Genomic DNA, 21,823 nt, shown 5'->3' with positions numbered 1-21,823 from the left:
GCAAAAAGCAAATTTATTTTCCTCAATACATTTTTTTTTTTGCTTGCAAAACTTTTTTCTTTTTCACTCTATACAAGTGAGCTCATGTCATTGATGCGGAAGCAATTCATTTAATATCGTGAGTGTAAATGGTGAGATTTATGAGAGAAAATCGGCAGATGGCTAATACAAAGTTGTACCATGAGGATGTGTTGCAAATGTTGTTCGCTGATTCTGACTCTGAAGGGGGAATATTTGCCTTTTTGAAATGACGATCGGCAGTCTAATGATCGCGCTTTTCGCGGTACATCTTTGCAGCGCAATGGTGCCACTGTGCAAGGAGCGAGTGTTCACAAAGCACAAACAAGCGATCATTTCGACCCTTTGGGCAACAGGGATGCGGGTGGCAGAGGTGAACGTGGTCATAGTGTCCATAGGAGAGATGTTGCTGATCGCGCACGCTCTAATGCGCGGCCGGTAGACAGTACAGGTTCAGTCTGTGTGGAGAAGGTGCGCTCTGCACTGTGCCATGCAATGAATGAGAGGAATCATACTCCCAAGAACTACGAACTGTGTCACAGAGATACCTGATTGGGCAGATAGCTCGCCAACTGATCAAAAAATAGGCCCATGCAATTTACTATGGCACAGTAATATAGTAATAATGTACTACTTTTACCGTTTTTTTTTTCCTGATAATTTGGAATGAGAATAAAAAGAAAAAAAAAACAAACAAAAAAACAACAAAAATCAAATACAAACAAAAATTTTTTTTTTTCGTCGATACTGAAACATGCATGAATTACAAAGCCTATTTTACCTCATGAATAATACTTAAGCTTCAAATGGGCAACATCACGAATATGGAAACGTTTGGATTTCTACCGATGGAGAGAGCCCAACCTTACCTTATCTTTTGCTCGAAATTATTTTTTTACGCTCAAAGTTTGGCGTAACTTGCCTGGAACGGTACAAAGTCAAAAACCTGCCTGGAACGCAGCATCAGAACTATAGAGACTGACTGGGATGAGGAAGAGGTGGCAAGAGCCAACATGTATGAAGGGCCGCAGCCATCTAATTTTGAACCAGCCAGACGTGAGAGGGCAAATTAAGAACTGCCAAGAAGTGATGTCCTTCAAAGCCAATTAAATGCATGGTCCGAGGAGAATGAGTGGAGAGTTGGTGAAGTGTCCTGATGAGTTGCTATCATTTAGCAATGTAGCAATGAGCACTGGAGCTAGTCTACGAGCAGCAGTGCACAATAACGACACATATTTTTTACTGTCATTGAATAGCACCGAGTGAAAAATCAACGTTTTCTTTATATCTAGTGGCAGTGATCATGGCGTTAGGTCAGATAAGTACCGGTAACCTTTGTCTTTGTCATCTAGAAATAGATTTAGTGCGTTTTGGTCGCTGTTGGTTGATATCTATCTGTCTGTCTATATATATATATATATATATATATAATGTATTTATCTATAATCTCCGCTCTCGTCTACTACTCGTCTCTCTCTAGTCACTCTCAATGCTCTCAAGGCAGGCTTTGGTAAATTCTCTCCCCAACGTGACGTAATGCAATGCATTGTGGGGGAGACCGCTGTAAGATAGTACCTACTTTTTCGTATTATATTCCGTTTTGTGACAACCCAACAACGTAAAATACAATGGATAACAGTTTAAATGTTTATTACCAACAAGCAAATTGCACAAATTCATTGAAAAATTAACCCTGCAACACGGCCTTGAAAAAAAAAAAAAAGGTTTTAAATGCTTAAATTATTTCTATGAATTAATGTTATGTTTATTCTTGTAGAAAATAAAAGGAAAAAATAAGGGACGATCAAAATAACCTTTTCCTGCCTTGCTAAATGTTGGGACTGTAATGGGAAGTTAGTATGAAGTCCAAAAGCAAGGTCAATCGGCAGTCGAGATTGCCTCCCAAACATTAGCTCATATGGTGAGTATCCAGTTACATCGCTCCTGGTGCAGTTATAAGCATGCACCAATGGTTTGACGTGATCTTTCCAATCAGCTTTGCTTTTGTTCTCCAGGGTGCCTAGCATCTGCAAGAGGGTCCAATTAAAGCGTTCACAGGCATCTAGCAACTTTTTGTGCTTTCTGGTTACGGGTAGGAATAGCAACAGAGTACTTGGTAAAATGGTCTGTGATGACCAAACGACAGAAAATCCATACAAACTAGTTCTAATGGCCTATGAGTCTGAATATTCACCAATGGAGCTGCTTTCTGTGGAGGAGTCTTCCTACTAACACAGCGCTCGCACCTTTTGATTTTTGTGTCCACATCAGCCGCCATCTTCGGCCAGTAGAATCTGGAATGGAGAAGAACGAGAGTTCGCTCTAGACCCAAATGCCCCATGTCATCATGAAGACTGGTAAGTACAATTCCTCGAAGATCTTCAGGTAAAGCAAGCTGGTTCAACACTTTGTCTCCATCCATCCTCTTCCGATATAACAACATCAAGGGTTTCAGAGAAGATGATAAGATCATCGATGAAGACTAAGACTTCGCTTCTATTTAAGTCACCCATGCAGCGCTCCATGAGCCGCTGGAATGTGCTTGGCGCATTGATGATCCCTTGTGGCTTACGATTAAACTACCAGAACCCGGGGGGGAATTTAAATGCTATCTTCTGCTTGTCCGCTTCGTCCATCTCAATCTGGTAATACCCAGATTTCAGATCGAGAACAGAAAACCACTTGGAACCAGTTAACATTGAGAAAACTTCCAGGTTTGGGAGTGCGTACGCATCTCGTATGGTTTGAGAGTTTAGCTTCCTAAAGTCAATACATAGCCTCACCGAATTGTCTTTTTTATGGACTACTACAATGGGGGATACGAATGGGGACTCAGACTCCCGTATAACACCGGCTGCTAACAACTCCTGTAGATGTGTCCTGAAGGCATCAGTATCTTGTGGGTGGATGGGACGAGCTCTATGCTTGAAAGGAGTTTCATCACTCAGTTTAATTCGGTGCTTCACCTTATCGTGAAGTTTGTGTGCCCATAATCCATTTCCTTCAAAGCAAAAACTTCAGGCATGGAGTTTAACAAGGCTGAAATCCGTTCTTTCCATTCAGAGGGCAGTGGGGAGTCTCCAAAATCGAGAGTTATCTGAGGACTTCCAGGACTTTCTGGTGTTTCAGAAACAACACCTGTTAATGGCTTGTTCATCACCTGCTGGACGTCATGCATTTCTGCAATCACAGACCTGGGAGAGACTATGTTAGTCTGGGTTTCATTCTTGACTACTACAGGCAAGGAGAAGAAACGTTTCACTGGTAAGGCGTGAAACCCACTATAAACTAGAAGACCCACTGGCAGAGATGATATTGTGGAAGGACCTATAACAGTCATGTTTCTGCTGGAAGATAATTCAGACAGACGGCTGCATTAAGAACAGCAGTGCTTCCTGCTGGCACCGTTTCGGGGACTGCCCCTTTTAAATGTCACACACCCAAGGGTTTTGGCACATGATTGTCGATGCCTCACATTAAGTGTCTTCAGTACAGCTGCATATCCTTTTGAAGCTATTTTAGGGCTGACAGTCTCTTTTTGCACATAACTGGAGTGAAGTACATCCAAGGTATTTGTACAGATGAGGACTTGTGGTACATTTACCAAATCTGGAACCACCAGTGCTAGCGTGGTAACCTCAGCATCTTTCTAGGAACTCTTTGGGAAACATTAAAGTTAACTCCACGTACCCAAGGTAAGGCACGGATTGTCCATTGGCTCCCTCCATTTCCAGCAAAGATTCCAGGGGTTTCATGGTGTAATGAGACAAGTCTTTTTTTGTAAAATGAGAAGGGGATTGTAGTCACTTGGGAACCAGTGCCCAAAAGACAGTTCAGTTTGATTTTGTCAACATAAATTTGGGCAGTACACTTCATTCCAATTAGTCCCTTTGGTAGGTTGCTTTTAGGGCAATGATGCTTCGTTCCAGTCTCCATATGCCCTGCTATAGAGACGATCTCGTGTTTAACTGAGGAGTAGTGGCTTGGTTCTTTAGGTCCCACTGGGCTTGTTTTTCTCTACTACCGTCTCTTCTCATCCACCTTTGAAGGGTTTAGTTCATTTTCACAGTTGATAACAAGGTGTCCATCCTCACCACATCTAAAACAGTATCCAGGACGAGGACGAGTGAACGTCACTGAACCACTTCTGAGATGATTGTTCTCATCCTTCTCTGTTTGCCCTATGCTGGAATTTTGCCGTCTTGCTTGACCGATGTTGTAGTATTTCCGGGGCTGACAACTGAGCCTTTAACTCTGCCTCTTGCTTCTTCAGTCCTGCTATTTCCCGATCTGCTGTTTCTCCTTTTGGCACTATACCACAAATGGATTTTCTCATGGCCTCTATTTCTACTTGTAGATCTATCAGCTCTTTCTTTAACTGGATCAAATCAGAATTTTTGGAAGAATCAGGCTGGCACTTCTTTTAAGTTGATGTTTGCATAGCAACAACCTGAGCATTAATTTCAGATATTTGAGCCCTCATAATATCCACCTCTTCAGCTGCTCCACCAACAGTCTCATGGGAGTATGTTGACATTTGATGAGTAGCAGTTCTCATTTTGGGAGCATTACTCTGTTTTTTCAATCCAAAATGATTTCTCATTCGGTCTTCTTTTGAGGCTTCTTCGGTGCGAATTTGCACTACCAACTCTGCAAAAGAAAGTATCTAAATATTTTTCTTCTCTAGCTGTAAGCTGGAAATTAACCCATTGTCCCAGCATCCACGGAAGAACTGCTTTATCAGACAGCGGTTTTACTCACTCTCCGCAATGCTACCTCTCCTTACAGTAGTCCTCAACTTAACTTGTAACCGTTGCAAATAACTGGAGGGCTTCTCCCCCCTGGGTTCTGTACCATGGTCATAAATTTTGCTAACAGCTCATCGCCATCCTCCACGGATCCATAAACAGACTCTAATAACCCCAAGTAAACTGAAGGTAAAGACTGGGGACTCACACGTTTAATGACATCAGCTGCCGGAGGGAGCAGACTATCAAGTATTCTCCACGTGCAACACAAATCAGAAATGGTAGGATCATCTAAAAGAAACTGTACAGTTGCCCGCCAAGTGTCAAAGTATGGCTCGTTTACTGGTCTAGGAACTTTCCCTGAGACGGAAAGAGGCAGGTTGTAATGTAGCAGTGTCTGTAGTTCTGACAATGTGTTCAACTACAACCTTTTGCACACTGATCAATCATGTCCATTGTAAGTACTGGATGGGGTAACACTGTAGCTGCAGGATGGCTAGTTCTACTGCTGGGTCTTTCCTTGGACAGGTTTTGGGATTTCTCAGATTCAATTGAGGGAAGGGCGACTTGTTCTGTGGTCACTTTCTGTAATTTGGCTGGGGATGACTGTCCATCCAGTGAGCAGGTGGTGCTGCTATCACGAGTTTGAGAGTCTGCAGTATGTGGATACTCAACTCTATCACCTGAAGCAGCTCATCACAGCCAGCTTTCATCCTCTTTAACTCCTCCTGCAGCTTATTCAATTGACTTTCCTCTAGCACTAGCTATATTCTGTAGTTCTTTCAAATACAGCTTAGCGGCACTGTCACTAGCTACTTGAGGGTAAACACAGGTTAAGGCACGCACTATGAAAGTTGTGTCTGGGTTTGACATACTGACCATTGTTATAGGCAGGAGGGGCATTAGTGTTTTCATAGCAGAGCTATAAGTAAACTCTATAATGGCATGTTGATGGAATTCAGAGTTTGGGTCATCAATAAGAAGTTTGCGACTAATGTTGTAAAATACGTCATGACGAGGAAAAAAAACATATATAAGTTGCACTGGACTATAAGTAGCATTTATTTAGAACCAAGAACCGATAGAAAACATTACTGTCTACAGCCGCGTGAGGGCACTCTATGCTGCTCAGTGTAGACTACAGGAGCACTGAGCAGCATAGAGCGCCATCTCGTGGCTAGTGAAGGTAATGTTTTCTCTTGGTTCATTTCTCTTGGTTCATGTCAAATTAATTTTGAAAAATAAGTCGCACCTAACTATAAGTCGCAGGACCAGCCAAACTATGAAAAAAAGTGCGACTTATAGTCCGGAAAATACGGTAACTCTCTTCCTTTTAAGATTTTATGGCTGTTTCCCGTTAAAGTCAGTTGACATTTCTCCTTAGTTTTAAACCATCTAATTGCCTTTTTTTTTTACCTTGTTGTCAGATTGTAATGTTAATTAATCAACTAGTTGCACATTGATCCTTATATCATCACACAGATTTAAATAAAACAAAATTTGATAAGTAAAAAAATAAATAATAATAATAATAATAATTACGTTCACTCTGAACGTAAAAATCCCAGAATTTTGTCTGCATAAAATCAGTCCCAAAAGTTCATGAGGTGCTTAATTGAGTCATCCAATTCTGTCCTGGGTAACTCAGAATTAATTGGTGGGTGATCCAACTCCTACCGTTCAAAGATGAGCAAGTTCAGTTTCGGTTTCTCTTTCAACAGGGAATTCAAAGGATTCGTTAAATGGGCGGCTCGCCAGTCCAACCCCACCGATGAGCACACGGGAAGAGCTGAGACAATCCAGGAATGATTCATATGCAGAAATGGATCACACTCATCAGCTGAACATCACAGCACTCACATGACAAAACAAAAACCTGGCCAAGGAACTCATTTACATGCACATTGGAAGAACCAGGGAAGTTCCAGATGATACACGTTCTCAAAATGTCACTCTCAAGCATACATTGCTTCTTTCTGAACCGTCAGAAAGTGCGTTCTCCTTGGAGACATTCAATATTTTATATTTCTCTATTTTATATAATTAACTAGTTTACAGCCTTATATTTGATCGGTTAGCAGCTTTCATACTGTAACTATGTTGTTTAATTTGAAGTTAATTTTGTCTCGGTCTACTGGTAACCTGGGTTACACAATCACACTAGTAGCAATATTTGTTAGTTCTGTTTGTTGATTCAGGTTGGACCAAACCAATGAAATGCTAACAAAAAGTTATGAAAGATTGGATTATAAAGAGACAAACTTGTCCAAAGTATATTATAAAATGTCACTTAAGAAAATATTGTATAAACAGTAAATGATTTATCAATTCATACTAGAGAGAATTTATATAAAAAATATATATAAAAAAAAAATTATTGTGTTTATCGGCAAACCCTTGGATAAAAGGTGAACAGAATTATCAGTAACATTATACCTGCAGTAAAAGCTCATTACCTTCATCATGGAGACAGACATTCTTCATTTTACCGATCACCTCATCATCTTCATTGTAATGGGCCTCCTCTATGACATCAGAAGCCTTTGGCACCATCTGATTGGCTAAAGTTCTCTCGTTTATATCTCCACTGACTGCCTGTGTACATAGTTCACAATATGATGCATTTATGTCTTAGATTGATATCATCTATCATTTTACATACACTTCATTATAATTCTAACACAATCACATGCTTAACAACTACTACAAGTACATACTACATGCATGTATTAAGGTATCTTAAAGGGATAGTTCACTCAAAAATGAAAATGTGATGTTTATCTGCTTACCTCCAGGGCATCCAAGTGACTTTTCCTTCAGTAGAACACAAACTGAGATTTTTAACAAACAATCTGTCAGTTTTATAATGTAAGTGGATGGGAATCAAGGTTAACACATAATAATAAACAAAAAAAACAAAAAAAACATACACAAGCAAAACCAAATTAAACCGTGGCTTGTGACAATACATTGATGTGTAAAGACACAAAACGAGCAAGAAACTGAACATTATTTATATTTTTTTTTTTTACCTCTGATTCACGCAACGTGCAAACTGTTCAAACTCTCCTAAGCATGTTCTCAAGCAGGTGTGTGAGGCGTAGTCGTCTTGCTTTATGGTGGATCACAGATTTATAAGTGCATTACTGCCACCTATCTCTCAATTGAACCATAGACACTATGTAAAATCTCAATTAGGAGTGTCAATGGTACACTTGAGAGATAGGTGGGCATAGTGATAGTTGGCAGCCATTTATGCTGTGGCGCCCAGAGCAGTTGGGGGTTTGGTGCCTTGCTCAAGGGCACCTCAGTCATGTTATTGCTGGCCCGGGACTTGAACCCACAACCTTAGAGTTATGAGTCAAACTCTCTAACCATTAAGGCCATGACTTCCCCTTAAGCAAGAAGAAGCCTCCTCACGTGCCTGCTTGAGAACGCACTCAGGAAATTCAGAAAGTTTGCACATTGCGTGAACCACAGGTAAAAAAAAAAAAACGTAATAAATACCATTAAGTTTCTTGCACAGACCGATCGTTTTATGTCTTTACACAATGTATTGCAGAAGCCAAAGGATTTAATTTGGTTTTATGTTTTTTTTTTTTTTTTTTAGCTTTATTGTATGTTTTAGCCGTGATTCTCATCCACGATAGACTGCAACGGTTTCAGTTAAAGTCTCAGTTTCTCTACTGAAGATCACATACTTGGATGCCCTGGGGGTAAGCAGATAACCATCAAATTTCAATTTTGGGAGAACTACCTCTTTAATAGTATAAAAACAGTGATGATTCTGCAATATTTTCCACATTTTGTAGTGCTAATCATGGTGAGAAATCTGTACTGGATTGGACTTAAATATCCTAAAATATATGATATTGAGATGTGAGTACTAAACTACATTTACATTTAGTCATTTAGCAGAAATTTATCCAAAGTGACTTACAAATGAGGACAATGGAAGCACTCAAAATCAACAAAAGAGCAATGATAAGCAAGAGCTATAGCAAGTCTCAGTTAGCTTAATGCAGTACACATAGAAAGATTTTTAAATCATAAGAAAAAAAAAACGATAGAATAGGAAAAGACTATAGCAAGCTAGTGTTAGAGGCATTTTTGTTTTGATAATTGCATAATAAATAAAAAGAAAACCGATAGAATAAAAAAAGATTAGAGAAGCTAGTGTTCGTTTCATATTTATATATATATATAAAACTCGATCAGCAATCAAGATTTAGATTATGTTCTAGCTTATTACATGCAGAGGTTTTAGGTCTGATAATTAACACCTCTTTTTTCAGAATTTAGCAATAAAAAATTACTCGTCATCCAGTTTTTAATATCGACTATGCATTACGTTATTTTTGTCAAACACCGTGTTTCCAGATGATATCTACCAGTGGTAACATGTAAAGCATGTGTGGCAAACGCTGCAAGAACCGAGATGGCCTGAAGATCCACCAGGCAAAAAATGAAATGTTTTACAGGGAAGCAGGTGGTGCAACGCAAAGGCCAGTACCTGGTGAGATGCAGGAGGACCCCAGCCCGAAGTCACCCCACAATGCCCAGAACCTCTACGCCCCACAAGCTCCACCCCAAGTCAGACATTCCAAACACCCCCAGGTCAACTAGACTGCTGCCAACACGGAAAGAGAGTACCTCCAGTTTGATGGGGACCTGGACCAAGTCCTTCAAACTACTGCGAGGGGGGATGCAGACCAAAAGTTGCAGACTCTGTCAACAATGATCATCAGCATCAGAGCTGAAAGGTTCGGCATTAAAGAACAACAGCTGACCAGAGGGGTGGCAGAGATCAAAGGTCAGCCAGCTAAAGAGTGAGCTTAGACTGCTCGGACAGAAGTTTAAGAAGGCGAGGGAGGAGGAAAAGGCTGGTCTGGCAGAACTCCACCACACCCAGAGGAAAAGACTAACCACCCTCTGGCTAGCAGAGTGGCATAGGAGGAGGGGCAAGAAGAGAGCCAGGAAACTTGTCGCCTTCATTTCTAACCCATTTGGATTTATGAAGAATGATGTTGAATGATGAAGATGATGTTAACAAATACCTCAGCACCACCTACAGTGACAGCGCAAGAGACAAAGAGCTCGGGCCATGCAAAACGTTGATAACCCAGCCGGAACCCACCTTGACATTTAACACCAGGGAACCAACTTTGAAGGAAGTTGAAGTTGTCAAAGCTGCTAGAACCAGCTCAGCACCAGGCCCGAGTGGAGTGTCGTACGTCGTCTATAAGAGGCCCCTCAGACTCTTGGAGAGGTTACATTGACACCTCTGTGCAGAAGGGTGGAGTCCCAAAGATGCCACGATGCATCGAGCATACAGGAGTTGTCACCCAGATGTTACGTGAGGCACATGAAGGCAAAAGGGATCTGGCAGTCCCTCTGGCTCGATTTCGCTAATGCCAATGGGTCAATCCCACATAGGCTGGTAGAAACCTCACTTGAAGTTCATCACGTTCCAGACAAGATCAAGAACCTCATACTGGATTATTAAAATTCTTTCAGTTTGAGAGTCACCTCTGGAGCGTGAAACATCTGCATTTTAAGCCAGCCAAGTCCAGGTCCCTGGTGAAGAAAGGGAAGGTTACAGACCAGTTCCGATTCTCACTTGGAGACATTCAGATACCATCTGTCAGAAAAAAGCCAGTTAAGAGTCTGGGCAATATCTTCGACTGCACCTTTGAAGGACACCACATCACTCCAGACAACCACTAAACAGTTGGGAATCTGGTTAACGGCTTATGGATAAGTCTGGTCTGCCAGATAAATATAAACATTTGGGAATCTGGTTGACGGCTGTGGACAAGTCAGGTCTGCCAGATAAATATAAAGACTGGATCTACCAGCACGGCATCCTGCCCGACTGCTTTGACCACTGTTGGTCTATGACATGCCAATAATCACCATTGAATGCTTCGAGGCGAAAATCAGCTGTTTCCTGTGGAAGTGGTTAGGCCTACCACGAAGCCTCAGTGATATTGCACTGTACGGGAGGAAGAACAAGCTAAAACTGCCCTTCAGCTGTCTGAAGGAAGAATTTATGGTAACCCATTATAAAGTTCAAAGCCTCAAGCATCGACGACAGATGCTGTTTTTCCATTGTAAAGCTTATAAAGAACGTATTTGCTAAATTTGTGTAAGCAGTACACATCAAAACACGAATGAAAATGCTGAACATACCAGATTTGGCGTAATAACGAGTCATAAAAACATCCACAGCTGTAAATCCTGGTTTAGTTAGAAAGGCAAGGGTTCACTGAACAACATCTCATGGAGCACATTTAGTCCAACAAACAATAACGTTGCTAAAAGTAGTAAAAGTAGTAAAAAAAACGGCATGGTTTTGTAGCGTACTGTGTCACAAACAGAATGAGATGATCCACCAAAAAAAAAAAAAAGTGAACGATAGACGGAAGATTGTTTATTTGAATTCTGGCGCTCTCTCATGACGGCTTGTGATGCGCGCTCTGACGCACCTGTCATCTCACGGAGGCGGAACTTAGTGATTGCATTTTTCTTTACTTTTTTTTCAACATTTTTTGTGTGAGTGTGTTTTATGTTTAATGTGCCTGTATCTGCATGATTGCCATCTGTTTGAGTGCAAATCAGCTCGCTATTACTGTGTAATTACAGCTATCGATGTGAATGCCATCTATATGAATAGTGCGCGATTTATTGACTTTATGGTGCATTTATATGATTACCATCTCTATAACTGGCCTTCAGCGCATCAGCAAGTATTTTCTTTGTAATTAATTGTAAATGCTGCATTTCTTTTTTATTTTCTTATTTTTCTTACTCAAATTATTTGTATTGTATTTTTCTAGTGCTCAAATAAATCCCTTACATGATGTCCAAGTTTCTGTCTAGTGTTTTATAATTGAAAAAATAAAAATAAAATGCAGTGGCATGTTTAATGACAAATAATTTCTAGAACCCTAGAGTTGGTAAAAAAAAAAAATTAAAAAGGGAGAGGGTGGTACTAGACAGGCCCAGAAAAATGGTTGCATTAAGCTAATTTTTCATGATATCTTCAGATTTGAAATAGAAACTCATGAGACATTTGACTTTCAACCAATTACTTTTCTAAATTGCTCCAGGACTGATTTCATGCATTTATATATCAAATAAAGAAAAAAATGTGGTAAAAAAATTTCAAGGCACTTCAGTGTCTATAACTTAATATTTTGAGCATTATCAAATCTGGTTGATAAAAATTAAAGCCCAAAGGGTCTTCTTTCCAAACACACCAAAATTACGTGTGTAACACACTGAAGTAAGGAACTGTTACAATTTTAAGTTAGGTAAGGCACTTTCAGCTGTGAGTCCCATAATGGGGGGTGCTAGCTAACAGGTTAACCCTCTGGAGTCGATCCCTGCATATACGCGTGTTAAGGCATCTTCTCCTGATAACTCCAAAAAGAACTTAAATTACACATTTAGTTTTGATTGTACAGACAAGAGAAATACATCAATCGAATATGTAAAGGGTCTACTTTTATTACAGGCTTTAGCGTGCTTCGGGTGTATGCAGCGCTCAAAAAAAGCACAGGTCAGACCAGCGCACGAATTAAACATTTAAAAGCATATGCAAATAATGAGAGTAACTCTACCATGTGGCGTTGTACAGTACATGATGGAGGTGCCGGAACTGCAGCTGATAGAATGTGTGCTGTAGCATGATACTACGATATTTCTTCAAAAGCAGATCGTGGAGACATTTTTATCGTCCACAATCAAAAATAGTCATATCGCACAGCCCTAGCCGAAGGTGATGGTCCTTCATCCAGCAAGAAATGTCTGTCAGACAAGCTGAGAATATGAGCAGCTATCGTCGAATCATCAGGATGGAATAAGAGGTATATTTGGGTTTCATCAGCATAGCAGTGGTATGAAAAGTCATGTTTCTGCATGACAGAACCTAGTGATGCCATGTCAAGTCACCTTTACTAAAACCGATTGTGTCAAAGCAACTGAACAACATTAATTAGGAAAACAATGCGTCAATAATGCAAAATGACAGATAAAGGCAGTTCATCATTGAATTCAGTGATGTCATCATGCAGCTCAGTTCAGTTTAAATAGTATCTGTGCAATCAAGTAAATGAAGTGTCGCTAACTAAAGCAAGACAGAGGCAACAGCGGCAAGTAACCAAAACTTCATTGGCGACAGAATGGAGAAAAAACCTTGGGAGAAACCAGGCTCAGTCAGGGGGCAGTTCTCCTCTGACCAGACGAAACCAGCAGTTCAATTCCAGGCTGCAGCAAAGTTAGATTGTTCTGAAGAATCATCGATTTCCTATGGTCTTGTCCCCCTGAGACAAGGTCTTTATGGTTTTTTTTACATGTAGACAGAGAAGAGAAGTGGTCCAAGATCAGAGTCCTGAGGCACCCCAGTGGTTAGATATTGCGACTTGAACACCTCATCTCTCAAGAGATACCTTGAATGACTTATCTGAAAGATCAGACTCCAACTACTGGAGTGCAGTTCCCGAGATGCCTTTGGCCAATATGGTTGACAGGAGGATCTGATGGTTAACCATGTCAAAAGCAGTGGACAGGTCAAGCAAGTATTGAAGATCTGGAACCCGCTCTTGCTAGTCTTAGGGCTCCAAAAACAGAGTAGCAATGATGTGAGTGAGTGCAGGTACAACTGCAGAAGAATAGGACCAAGCAGACAAGTAGTAGGATGATGAGAAAGGGTAAGATGTGCTTAACAGATTGTGGTGTAGAAAATTGTGCACTGATGGTTTTAATTTTATTAGTGAAGAACGTAGCCAAGTCGTCAGCTGTTAAGAGTTGATGAAGAAGGGGGAGGAGGAGGACAAAGAAAGAATTTTTTTTTTTTAAAGAGCATGCGAGAGTTAGACGAATTGTTAATTTTGTTATGATAGTATGTCCTTTCAGCAATGGAAACATTAGCAGAGAAGTAAGAGAGGAGTGACTGATACACATTAAGGACATTAGTATTTTTTTTGTTTTGTTTTGCGCCACACCCTTTCAGCAGAAAGAACTTAGAATGATGCTCAGGGAGAACATTAGACAGCCAAGGGGCAGAAGGGATGGCATGGCCTGGCCTGGGAGACAAGGGGCAGACAGGGTCTGAACAAGATGTAAGAGTGGAGCAATTATGAACAACTGAGATCTTGTTATATTTCCTCTATTGGTTCGTTCTCTCACAGCAATGAAAAGCCAGTATGAAGTAAGGCATATGCTGCAGATTTTTCACAAAGCTGATTATTTTAATCTTGACTTAACTTGACTGGGAGTAGTTTAGATTTCCTGATACACAACAGCCCACACATGCACACATCAACCCTTATTAAAGCTTCAATGCTGTCACCAATTTTGAAATAACTTAAAAAATATAGAAAAATAAAATTATCTAATTGTTCTGTTGTATGGAAAAACACTGAAGTCATAGCATAGACATCCAGTACTGTGAAAAAGTGTTCTTCTGTATATATATTTCTGTTTTTGTGTATTTTGTAAGCATTCTGACAGCAGGTTCTGATGCTCCAGTACAGTCTTCCTTATGGTAGGAGGTGGAAGAGACTGTGGGAGGGATGGGTGGGGTTATTCATGATACTGTTGGCTTTGCTGGAGCATTGTGTAAGGAAAATGTCCAGGATAGAGGGAAGAGGGGCACAGATGATCTTTGCAGCTTTCTTCACTGCCCGCTGGGGGGGGGTCTTATGGTCTGCTGCACTACAGTTTATATTATTACAGCAGGTTTAGATTATTAATTAGCTGTTGTGGGATTATCATGTTGAATGCTGAGCTAAAGTCGATGAACGGCATTCTGACATAGGAGTCTTTATTTTCTAGGTGGGTAAGAGCCAGGTAGACGGTGGAGGCTGGTTTTTATGTTGTGCATGACTAAGCTCTCAAAGCACTTCATCATGATTTGAGTCCGTGCTATGGGACAGTAGTCGTTTAAGCAGGACATGGGTGATTTGAACTTGAGATGTTCATACATTGTGCCTGTCTTTCCGTCTTCGGTGCTGATGCCTCAGTCCTCGCGGATGGTGTGCGTCAGGAGTCATCAACTATATTTGTCAAAGGGCCAGAATTTTTCTCTGCAGACACTGTAAGGGCCAGATACTCGTAATATAAATTAAAATTCGAATTGTATCCTAATATGTTATTATTTGATATATTAATTCTAATTCCAAATTTATGTTATTTTTTACATCTTATCTGTACTGCAGCAAGCTACCAGGGGGCGATAGCAATATTTTAGGCTTCATATTTGTGAGGCTGTCAAGCTGTCCATCACTGTCACATGCAGGTCGTAGTTTGTGGAGAACACTAGAAGAAAGGCCTTCTGAATATATTTGAAAGAAAAATGGCACTCTCAAAGAGCCTTAAGTGAAAAGTTGATTCATAGAACCGTAGTTTTAATGAAGAATGGACTGATACGTACGTATTCATAGTGCCTACAGTTAGAAATGCTGTACCTGTGTGCCTCATTTGCTTTTTTTCCCCGTTAGATTTAAAAATAAATAAATATGGAACGGACCCGAATATTTGTTCGGTGGGTTGGTATTCGATTTGAAAATTTGACAATCGAATATTGTTTTTTTTTTTTGCACACTGGGATCCCCCGCGAAACGGTTCTCATTCCCCCTTGAATAAGTCCGGTGAGACACTGGCTGTGTGAGCGTCTCAGCTGCGTGGCGTTTCCGTTTTTATTTCGGCTCCCATATTTAACAGGTTGGAGTTTGCACACTGAGGCTGGCAACACACTGGATGCGTGGCGCAAGCGTCTCAGCCGCGTGGCGTGTCCGTTTTTAATTCGCCTCCCATGTTAACAGGTAAGAGCTTGCAGACTGCCTGCGTGAGATGCGCGTCTCAGGCGGGGCTTGAGCCGCGCAGAAAACGCGTTCATGCAAGAAATAGAACCGACGCCTATTTTTCACGCGACACGCTAGCGTGTTGGAAGCGTTTCCAGGCAAAATATAATAGGAAAATATGTTTATATGTCATTTTGTACACAAATACATATTAATTCATGACATTTTGATGTTTGAACGTCTATAGGTTGACAAATTCAGATATAAATGTAATTTAAAAAATAAATAAATAATTATCAATTTTCAAATATTGCACCTGTCAAACATAGTATCTTTTGCCGTCAAAACTGTTGACGGTGTCCTTTATCAGTAGGCGTAGTTGTAGGTGTGTAAAAAAAAAGTTGATATTGTTGTCATGAAGACTGGTCTGTCGGCGGTCTCCCTCTATGTCACCTACAGCAGCGCGCCAGCGCCGCGTCAGGCACGCTTCTGGTGTGTAAAGACACAGAAAACGCAAGGCAGCCGCCACGCTTCTGGCACGCAGCAGAGACGCCACGCAGCCAGTGTGTCACCGGCCTGAGACACGTGTCTCAGGCGCGCTCGAGCCACGCGGAATACGCACGCATGCTAGAAATAGAACCGACGCGTTTCCAACGGGAGGGTTCTCTGGCTAGAGCGCAGAACAGCGGAGTTTGTATGGACCGAAGGCATGTCTGAGCTTGTGTTTTGTTGCTTTGACATTGTGGAAAATAGAGTAGCTAATAGAAACAAAATGTATTAGCATTTTTACCCGTCTAAATTAATCTAGTTTTTCTTTATTTAAATTTCGTTTTTTCTTTATTTAAATTTCGTTTTTTCTTTATTTAAATTTAGGTTTTTCTTTATTTAAATTTCGTTTTTCTTTATTTAAATTTTGTTATTTATTTAAATCTACCCTTACTGTGCCAATTTGTTAGTCAGAAAAATATTAGACTACCTTAAAAGTATTGCTTAATTTAACAGACCTGTGTGTGTGCGTTTTATATCACTAGTGCAGTGTCCGTTCTTGGAGCATAAGCCCTGCCCGCATTAGGTGCGCCGCTTCCCGCTCGCGCTGTTCTGAGTGACTGTAGTTTACTAAAAGTTTATTAATTCTGAATGTGTGGCGTCTTGCGTGTCCATCTATATTGCACCAAATGCGACACTGCACTCCCTTGTGAAGTCGATTGGATGAACGGTTCTCGAAATAATAAAAATGCAAACGGACATACAGACACAGATTCCTGCCTTCATTAGAGAGAAAAATATGTACAGCCCCTCTCTCCGAAGCTTCGAATAGTTGATGTTCATTACTACCGAAGCTCAAAAAATGGTATTCGGACCAGCCCTAAACTTTTTCCTCTTACAAGGCTATTCCTGAATTCAGTATTATTCTGGGGGCCGGATGGAAATCTCTGGCGGGCCGGATTTGGCCCGCGGGCCGCCAGTTGACGTTGCATGGTGTACGTGAAGCGACAGTCTGCAGATCGAGGAGTTAATCATCGGAATCTTCGCTATTTACGTGACAGTGGGCCTCTACCATTCTATGATTCCTCTCTGCGATCCTCTTCTTAAGCCTGGTTTATACTCGACGCGTCCACAGGAGCGCGAAGGTGCGCGGCAAAAATGACGTCATTGCGGTGTGGGCGGTCCTGCGCGTTGGGTTCGCAAGACCCAATTTCGCCTGGCGGTGTGCGCGACATTTTTTGTAACAACGCGCGCGGCGCCGCATCCGAAGATGAACGACTTCGAAGCGACTTTGTCCGAGCTGGTTCGTCTGTACCAGCATATTTATGATCCCTCCATGCGGGACCATAGAGACAGCCAGATGGCACAGAATTCCTGGAGAGAAATTGCAAAGACGTTGGGGAAGGAAGAAGTTTTTTGTCAAAGTATGGAAAAATCTGAGAGACAAGTTTGTCAAAGCAAAGAAAAAAGTCCATGGAAGAAGTGGTGACTCAGGTGGATACAAGAACAATCCTTCGATATTAAACGAACTTGGTTGGCTGTTCCAGTTTGTAAAGCACCGTGAAACCGATTCCAATGTGGAAGTTGAGGTGAGCAATATTTTTGTTTAATTACTTTTTCTCTTTTAAAAGAAAAACAAGGTATTACTCACATTTTGGGGGGGGGGGGTAATTTAATTTCGTTTTGTTCTGATGTAATTATATGATGCACTGTAACACTTTTTGCATTTTGTCTTTTAGTTAACATCAACAAACACAACAACTCTTCTTCAGCATTCAGCACGTCCAGAGCCAGAGGCGCCATGTTCTCAGTGTTGTTGTTCCGGCAAACTACTACTTCGCCGCCGATTCCAGGTGGTTTAGAGGAGAATTACTCTGAGTCGCCCCCTGTCGGTTAAAAAAAATAGTACAACGGCGATCGCGTCAAGTATAAACGCCTCGTCCGTTTGCGGAGGTGCGCGCGCAGTCTGCGGAGACTCGCGCTGCGGAGCCAGGCGAAAGTATAAACAAGGCTTTATGCCACTCCCACTCCAGTGACAATGGCGTTGATAAACGCGAGATCTCTGGCAAGTAAGACCTTCATCCTGAACGATCTTTTTCTTTCTCATGAAATTGATTTTTTATTTATAACTGAGACTTGGCTTAATGCTGGTGAAATGACTTCTCTTTCTGAACTTTCTCCTCCTGGCTGCAGTTTTTTCAGTACCCCTAGGTCTGTTGGTCGTGGCGGTGGTCTTGGAGTTGTTTTTAAAGACAAGTTTAAATGTAGACTTTCACCTTCTGCGTCTTTTAGCTCTTTTGAATCTCAGTTAATTATGCTGAATTCTTTTAAATCTGTGTTATGCGTTTTGATTTATAGACCTCCATACTCTCATGGGGACTTTATACAGGAGTTTTCTGAATTTTTATCTGGTATTGTCCCTTCTTTTGACAGTATTTTAATTTTGGGGGATTTTAATATACATGTGTGCTGTCCTTCAAAGCCCCTGGTCAAAGAATTTTTTAATTTATTAGTCGTTAGATTTTTTGCAATGTGTTTTGGGTCCAACTCATGAACGTGGTCATACGCTTGACCTTGTATTATCTTTGGGATTTTCTATTGATAGCGTGAAGATTGTTGATACAGTTTTTTCTGACCATAAGACTATTTTAAATTCCAACTTTCCTTGTGTTGCGCCGGGTAATACTGTTTCTGCCTCGATTTAGTCTCGCATACTTAATCCATGTACACAAACTAGTCTCCTTTATTTTCATTGTTCGAGTCACACTCTTCCTGTATGGGTTTAGAAGAGTTGGTCGATCAGTTTAACTCTTCTTGCTTAGAGATTTTAGATGTTGTGGCTCCTGTCAAAGTCAGGGGAAGAAAAGTCAAATCGCAGCCCTGGTTAAACAGTACTACCCGTGCTCTTAGGCAGGAGTGTAGGAGGGCTGAACGCAAATGGGTTAAAGATAAATTACAAGTCTCTTATGAGATTTTGAAGAACCGTTTGAATGAGTATCAAAGAGCTGTTAAATTAGCTAGATCAAATTATTTCTCTGTCCATCTCCAGAAACTGTAATAATTCTAGAGTACTTTTCTCTAATGTAAATGCTGTTCCTCATCCTACTGCTACTCCTGCATTCACTCCTTCTGCTGACATGTGTGAAGAGTTTTTAAACTTTTTTATTGGTAAGGTTGATGGAATTAGATCTCTAATTTCATCTGTTGGCAATGATTTTATTGTTTCTGTTGCCCCTCAGAACCAACTGACCAGTTTCATGTCTGTTTCTTTGCAGGAGCTTAAGGATATAACTGCTAATATGAAGTCCACCAGGTCTCCTGGTGATGTGCTCCCTTCTTCTCCGTTTAAGCAGGTACTTGATTCAATTGGCCCAAGTATTCTGTCTATTATAAATATTAGCTTGTCATCTGGTGTTGTTCTGGTTAGTTTTAAGCACGCAGTTATTCAGCCCCTTTTAAAAAAAACCCAGCTTAGACCCATTTTACATGAGTAGTTTTCGTCCAATTTCAAAATTGCCTTTTATTTCAAAGATACTAGAAAAAAATTGTGCACGCACAACTTAATGACTTTTAAATTAGGAATAACATCTGCGATAGATTCCAGTCAGGTTTTAGAGTTGGTCATAGTACAGTCGTGGCCAAAAGTTTTGAGAATTACATAAATATTGGAAATTGGAAAAGTTGCTGCTTAAGTTTTTATAATAGCAATTTGCATATATTCCAGAATGTTATGAAGAGTGATCAGATGAATTGCATAGTCATTCTTTGCCATGAAAATTAACTTAATCCCAAAAAAAACTTTCCACTGCATTTCATTGCTGTCATTAAAGGCCCTGCTGAGATCATTTCAGTAATCGTCTTGTTAACTCAGGTGAGAATGTTGACGAGCACAAGGCTGGAGATCATTATGTCAGGCTGATTGGGTTAGAATGGCAAGACTTGACATGTTAAAAGGAGAGTGATGCTTGAAATCATTGTTCTTCCATTGTTAACCATGGTGACCTGCAAAGAAATGCGTGCAGCCATCATTGCGTTGCATAAAAATGGCTTCACAGGCAAGGATATTGTGGCTACTAAGATTGCACCTAAATCAACAATTTATAGGATCATCAAGAACTTCAAGGAAAGAGGTTCAATTCTTGTAAAGAAGGCTTCAGGGCGTCCAAGAAAGTCCAGCAAGCGCCAGGATCGTCTCCTAAAGAGGATTCAGCTGCGGGATCGGAGTGCCACCAGTGCAGAGCTTGCTCAGGAATGGCAGCAGCCAGGTGTGAGCGCATCTGCACGCACAGTGAGGCGAAGACTATTGGAAGATGGCCTTGTGTCAAGAAGGGCAGCAAAGAAGCCACTTCCCTCCAAAAAAACATCAGGGACAGATTGATCTTCTGCAGAAAGTATAGTGAATGGACTGCTGAGGACTGGGGCAAAGTCATATTCTCCGATGAAGCCCCTTTCCAATTGTTTGGGGCATCTGGAAAAAGGCTTGTCCGGAGAAGAATAGGTGAGCGCTACCATCAGTCCTGTGTCATGCCAACAGTAAAGCATCCTGACACCATTCATGTGTGGGGTTGCTTCTCATCCAAGGGAATGGGCTCACTCACAATTCTGCCCAAAAACACAGCCATGAATAAAGAATGGTACCAAAACACCCTCCAACAGCAACTTCTTCCAACAATCCCACAACAGTTTGGTGAAGAACAATGCATTTTCCAGCACGATGGAGCACCGTGCCATAAGGCAAAAGTGATAACTAAGTGGCTCGGGGACCAGAATGTTGAAATTTTGGGTCCATGGCCTTGAAACTCCCCAGATCTTAATCCCATTGAGAACTTGTGGTCAATCCTCAAGAGGCGGGTGGACAAACAAAAACCCACTAATTCTGACAAACTCCAAGAAGTGATTATGAAAGAATGGGTTGCTATCAGTCAGGATTTGGCCCAGAAGTTGATTGAGAGCATGCCCAGTCGAATTGCAGAGGTCCTGAAAAAGAAGGGCCAACACTGCAAATACTGATTGGCATAAATGTCATGTAATTGTCGATAAAAGCCTTTGAAACGTATGAAGTGCTTGTAATTATATTTCAGTACATCACAGAAACAACTGAAACAAAGATCTAAAAGCAGTTTAGAAGCAAACTTTTTGAAAACTAATATTTATGTAATTCTCAAAACTTTTGGCCACGGCTGTACAGAATCGGCTCTTTTGAGGGTGTCTAATGATATCCTACGAGGTGTTGATTCTGAAAACCGCGTTGTCTTGTTGTTGTTAGATCTTACAGCGCCATTTGATACAGTTGATCATAACATTCTCATTGATCATCTTAGGGATCAGGTTGGTATTCAGGGCTTAGCCCTGATATGGTTCTCTTCCTATTTGAAGGATAGGACTCTTTCAGTCAGCTTAGGGGATTATTTTTCTTCCATTGCCCCCCTTGTGTCTGGGGTTCCACAGGGCTCAATACTGGGACCAATTTTATTTTCCCTTTATATGCTCCCTCTAGGTTCTATTTTTGAAAAATTCGGGATTCAGTATCATCTTTATGCAACCTTTATGCACCTTATTCTCAAATTTATGTACCACTGAAACATGGGCATAAAAGTGCCATTCAGTCTCTTCATGCATGTTTGGCAGAAGTTAAGTGCTGGCTTGCAAATAACTTTCTCCAATTAAACGAGGATAGGACTGAGCTCATTTTATTTGGAAATAAGGGGTGTGTGGAGGATGACTGCTTGGGGTTGTTTACTGGGAAAAAACTCTAGCGTGAGG

At 40.9% G+C, this 21,823-nt stretch overlaps 1 protein-coding gene across 2 annotated transcripts in view; it reads right to left on the bottom strand.

Annotated features, from left to right (window-relative positions):
* The window catches only part of dis3l2 (DIS3 like 3'-5' exoribonuclease 2), a 139,860-nt gene that overhangs the window by 72,342 nt on the left and 45,695 nt on the right, over positions 1–21,823 (bottom strand). For both annotated transcript variants that reach the window (XM_059502248.1, XM_059502247.1), the window contains exon 6: positions 7,223–7,361. In XM_059502248.1, coding sequence (XP_059358231.1) covers positions 7,223–7,361 — 139 coding nt within the window. The remainder of the gene's footprint in view (positions 1–7,222; positions 7,362–21,823) is intronic.

The sequence above is a fragment of the Carassius carassius genome, chromosome 20 (assembly GCF_963082965.1).
Source record: "Carassius carassius chromosome 20, fCarCar2.1, whole genome shotgun sequence".
NCBI lineage: Eukaryota > Metazoa > Chordata > Actinopteri > Cypriniformes > Cyprinidae > Carassius > Carassius carassius.
The sequence above is the reverse complement of the archived record's forward strand: the minus strand, read 5'-3'. Positions and strand labels throughout refer to the sequence as shown.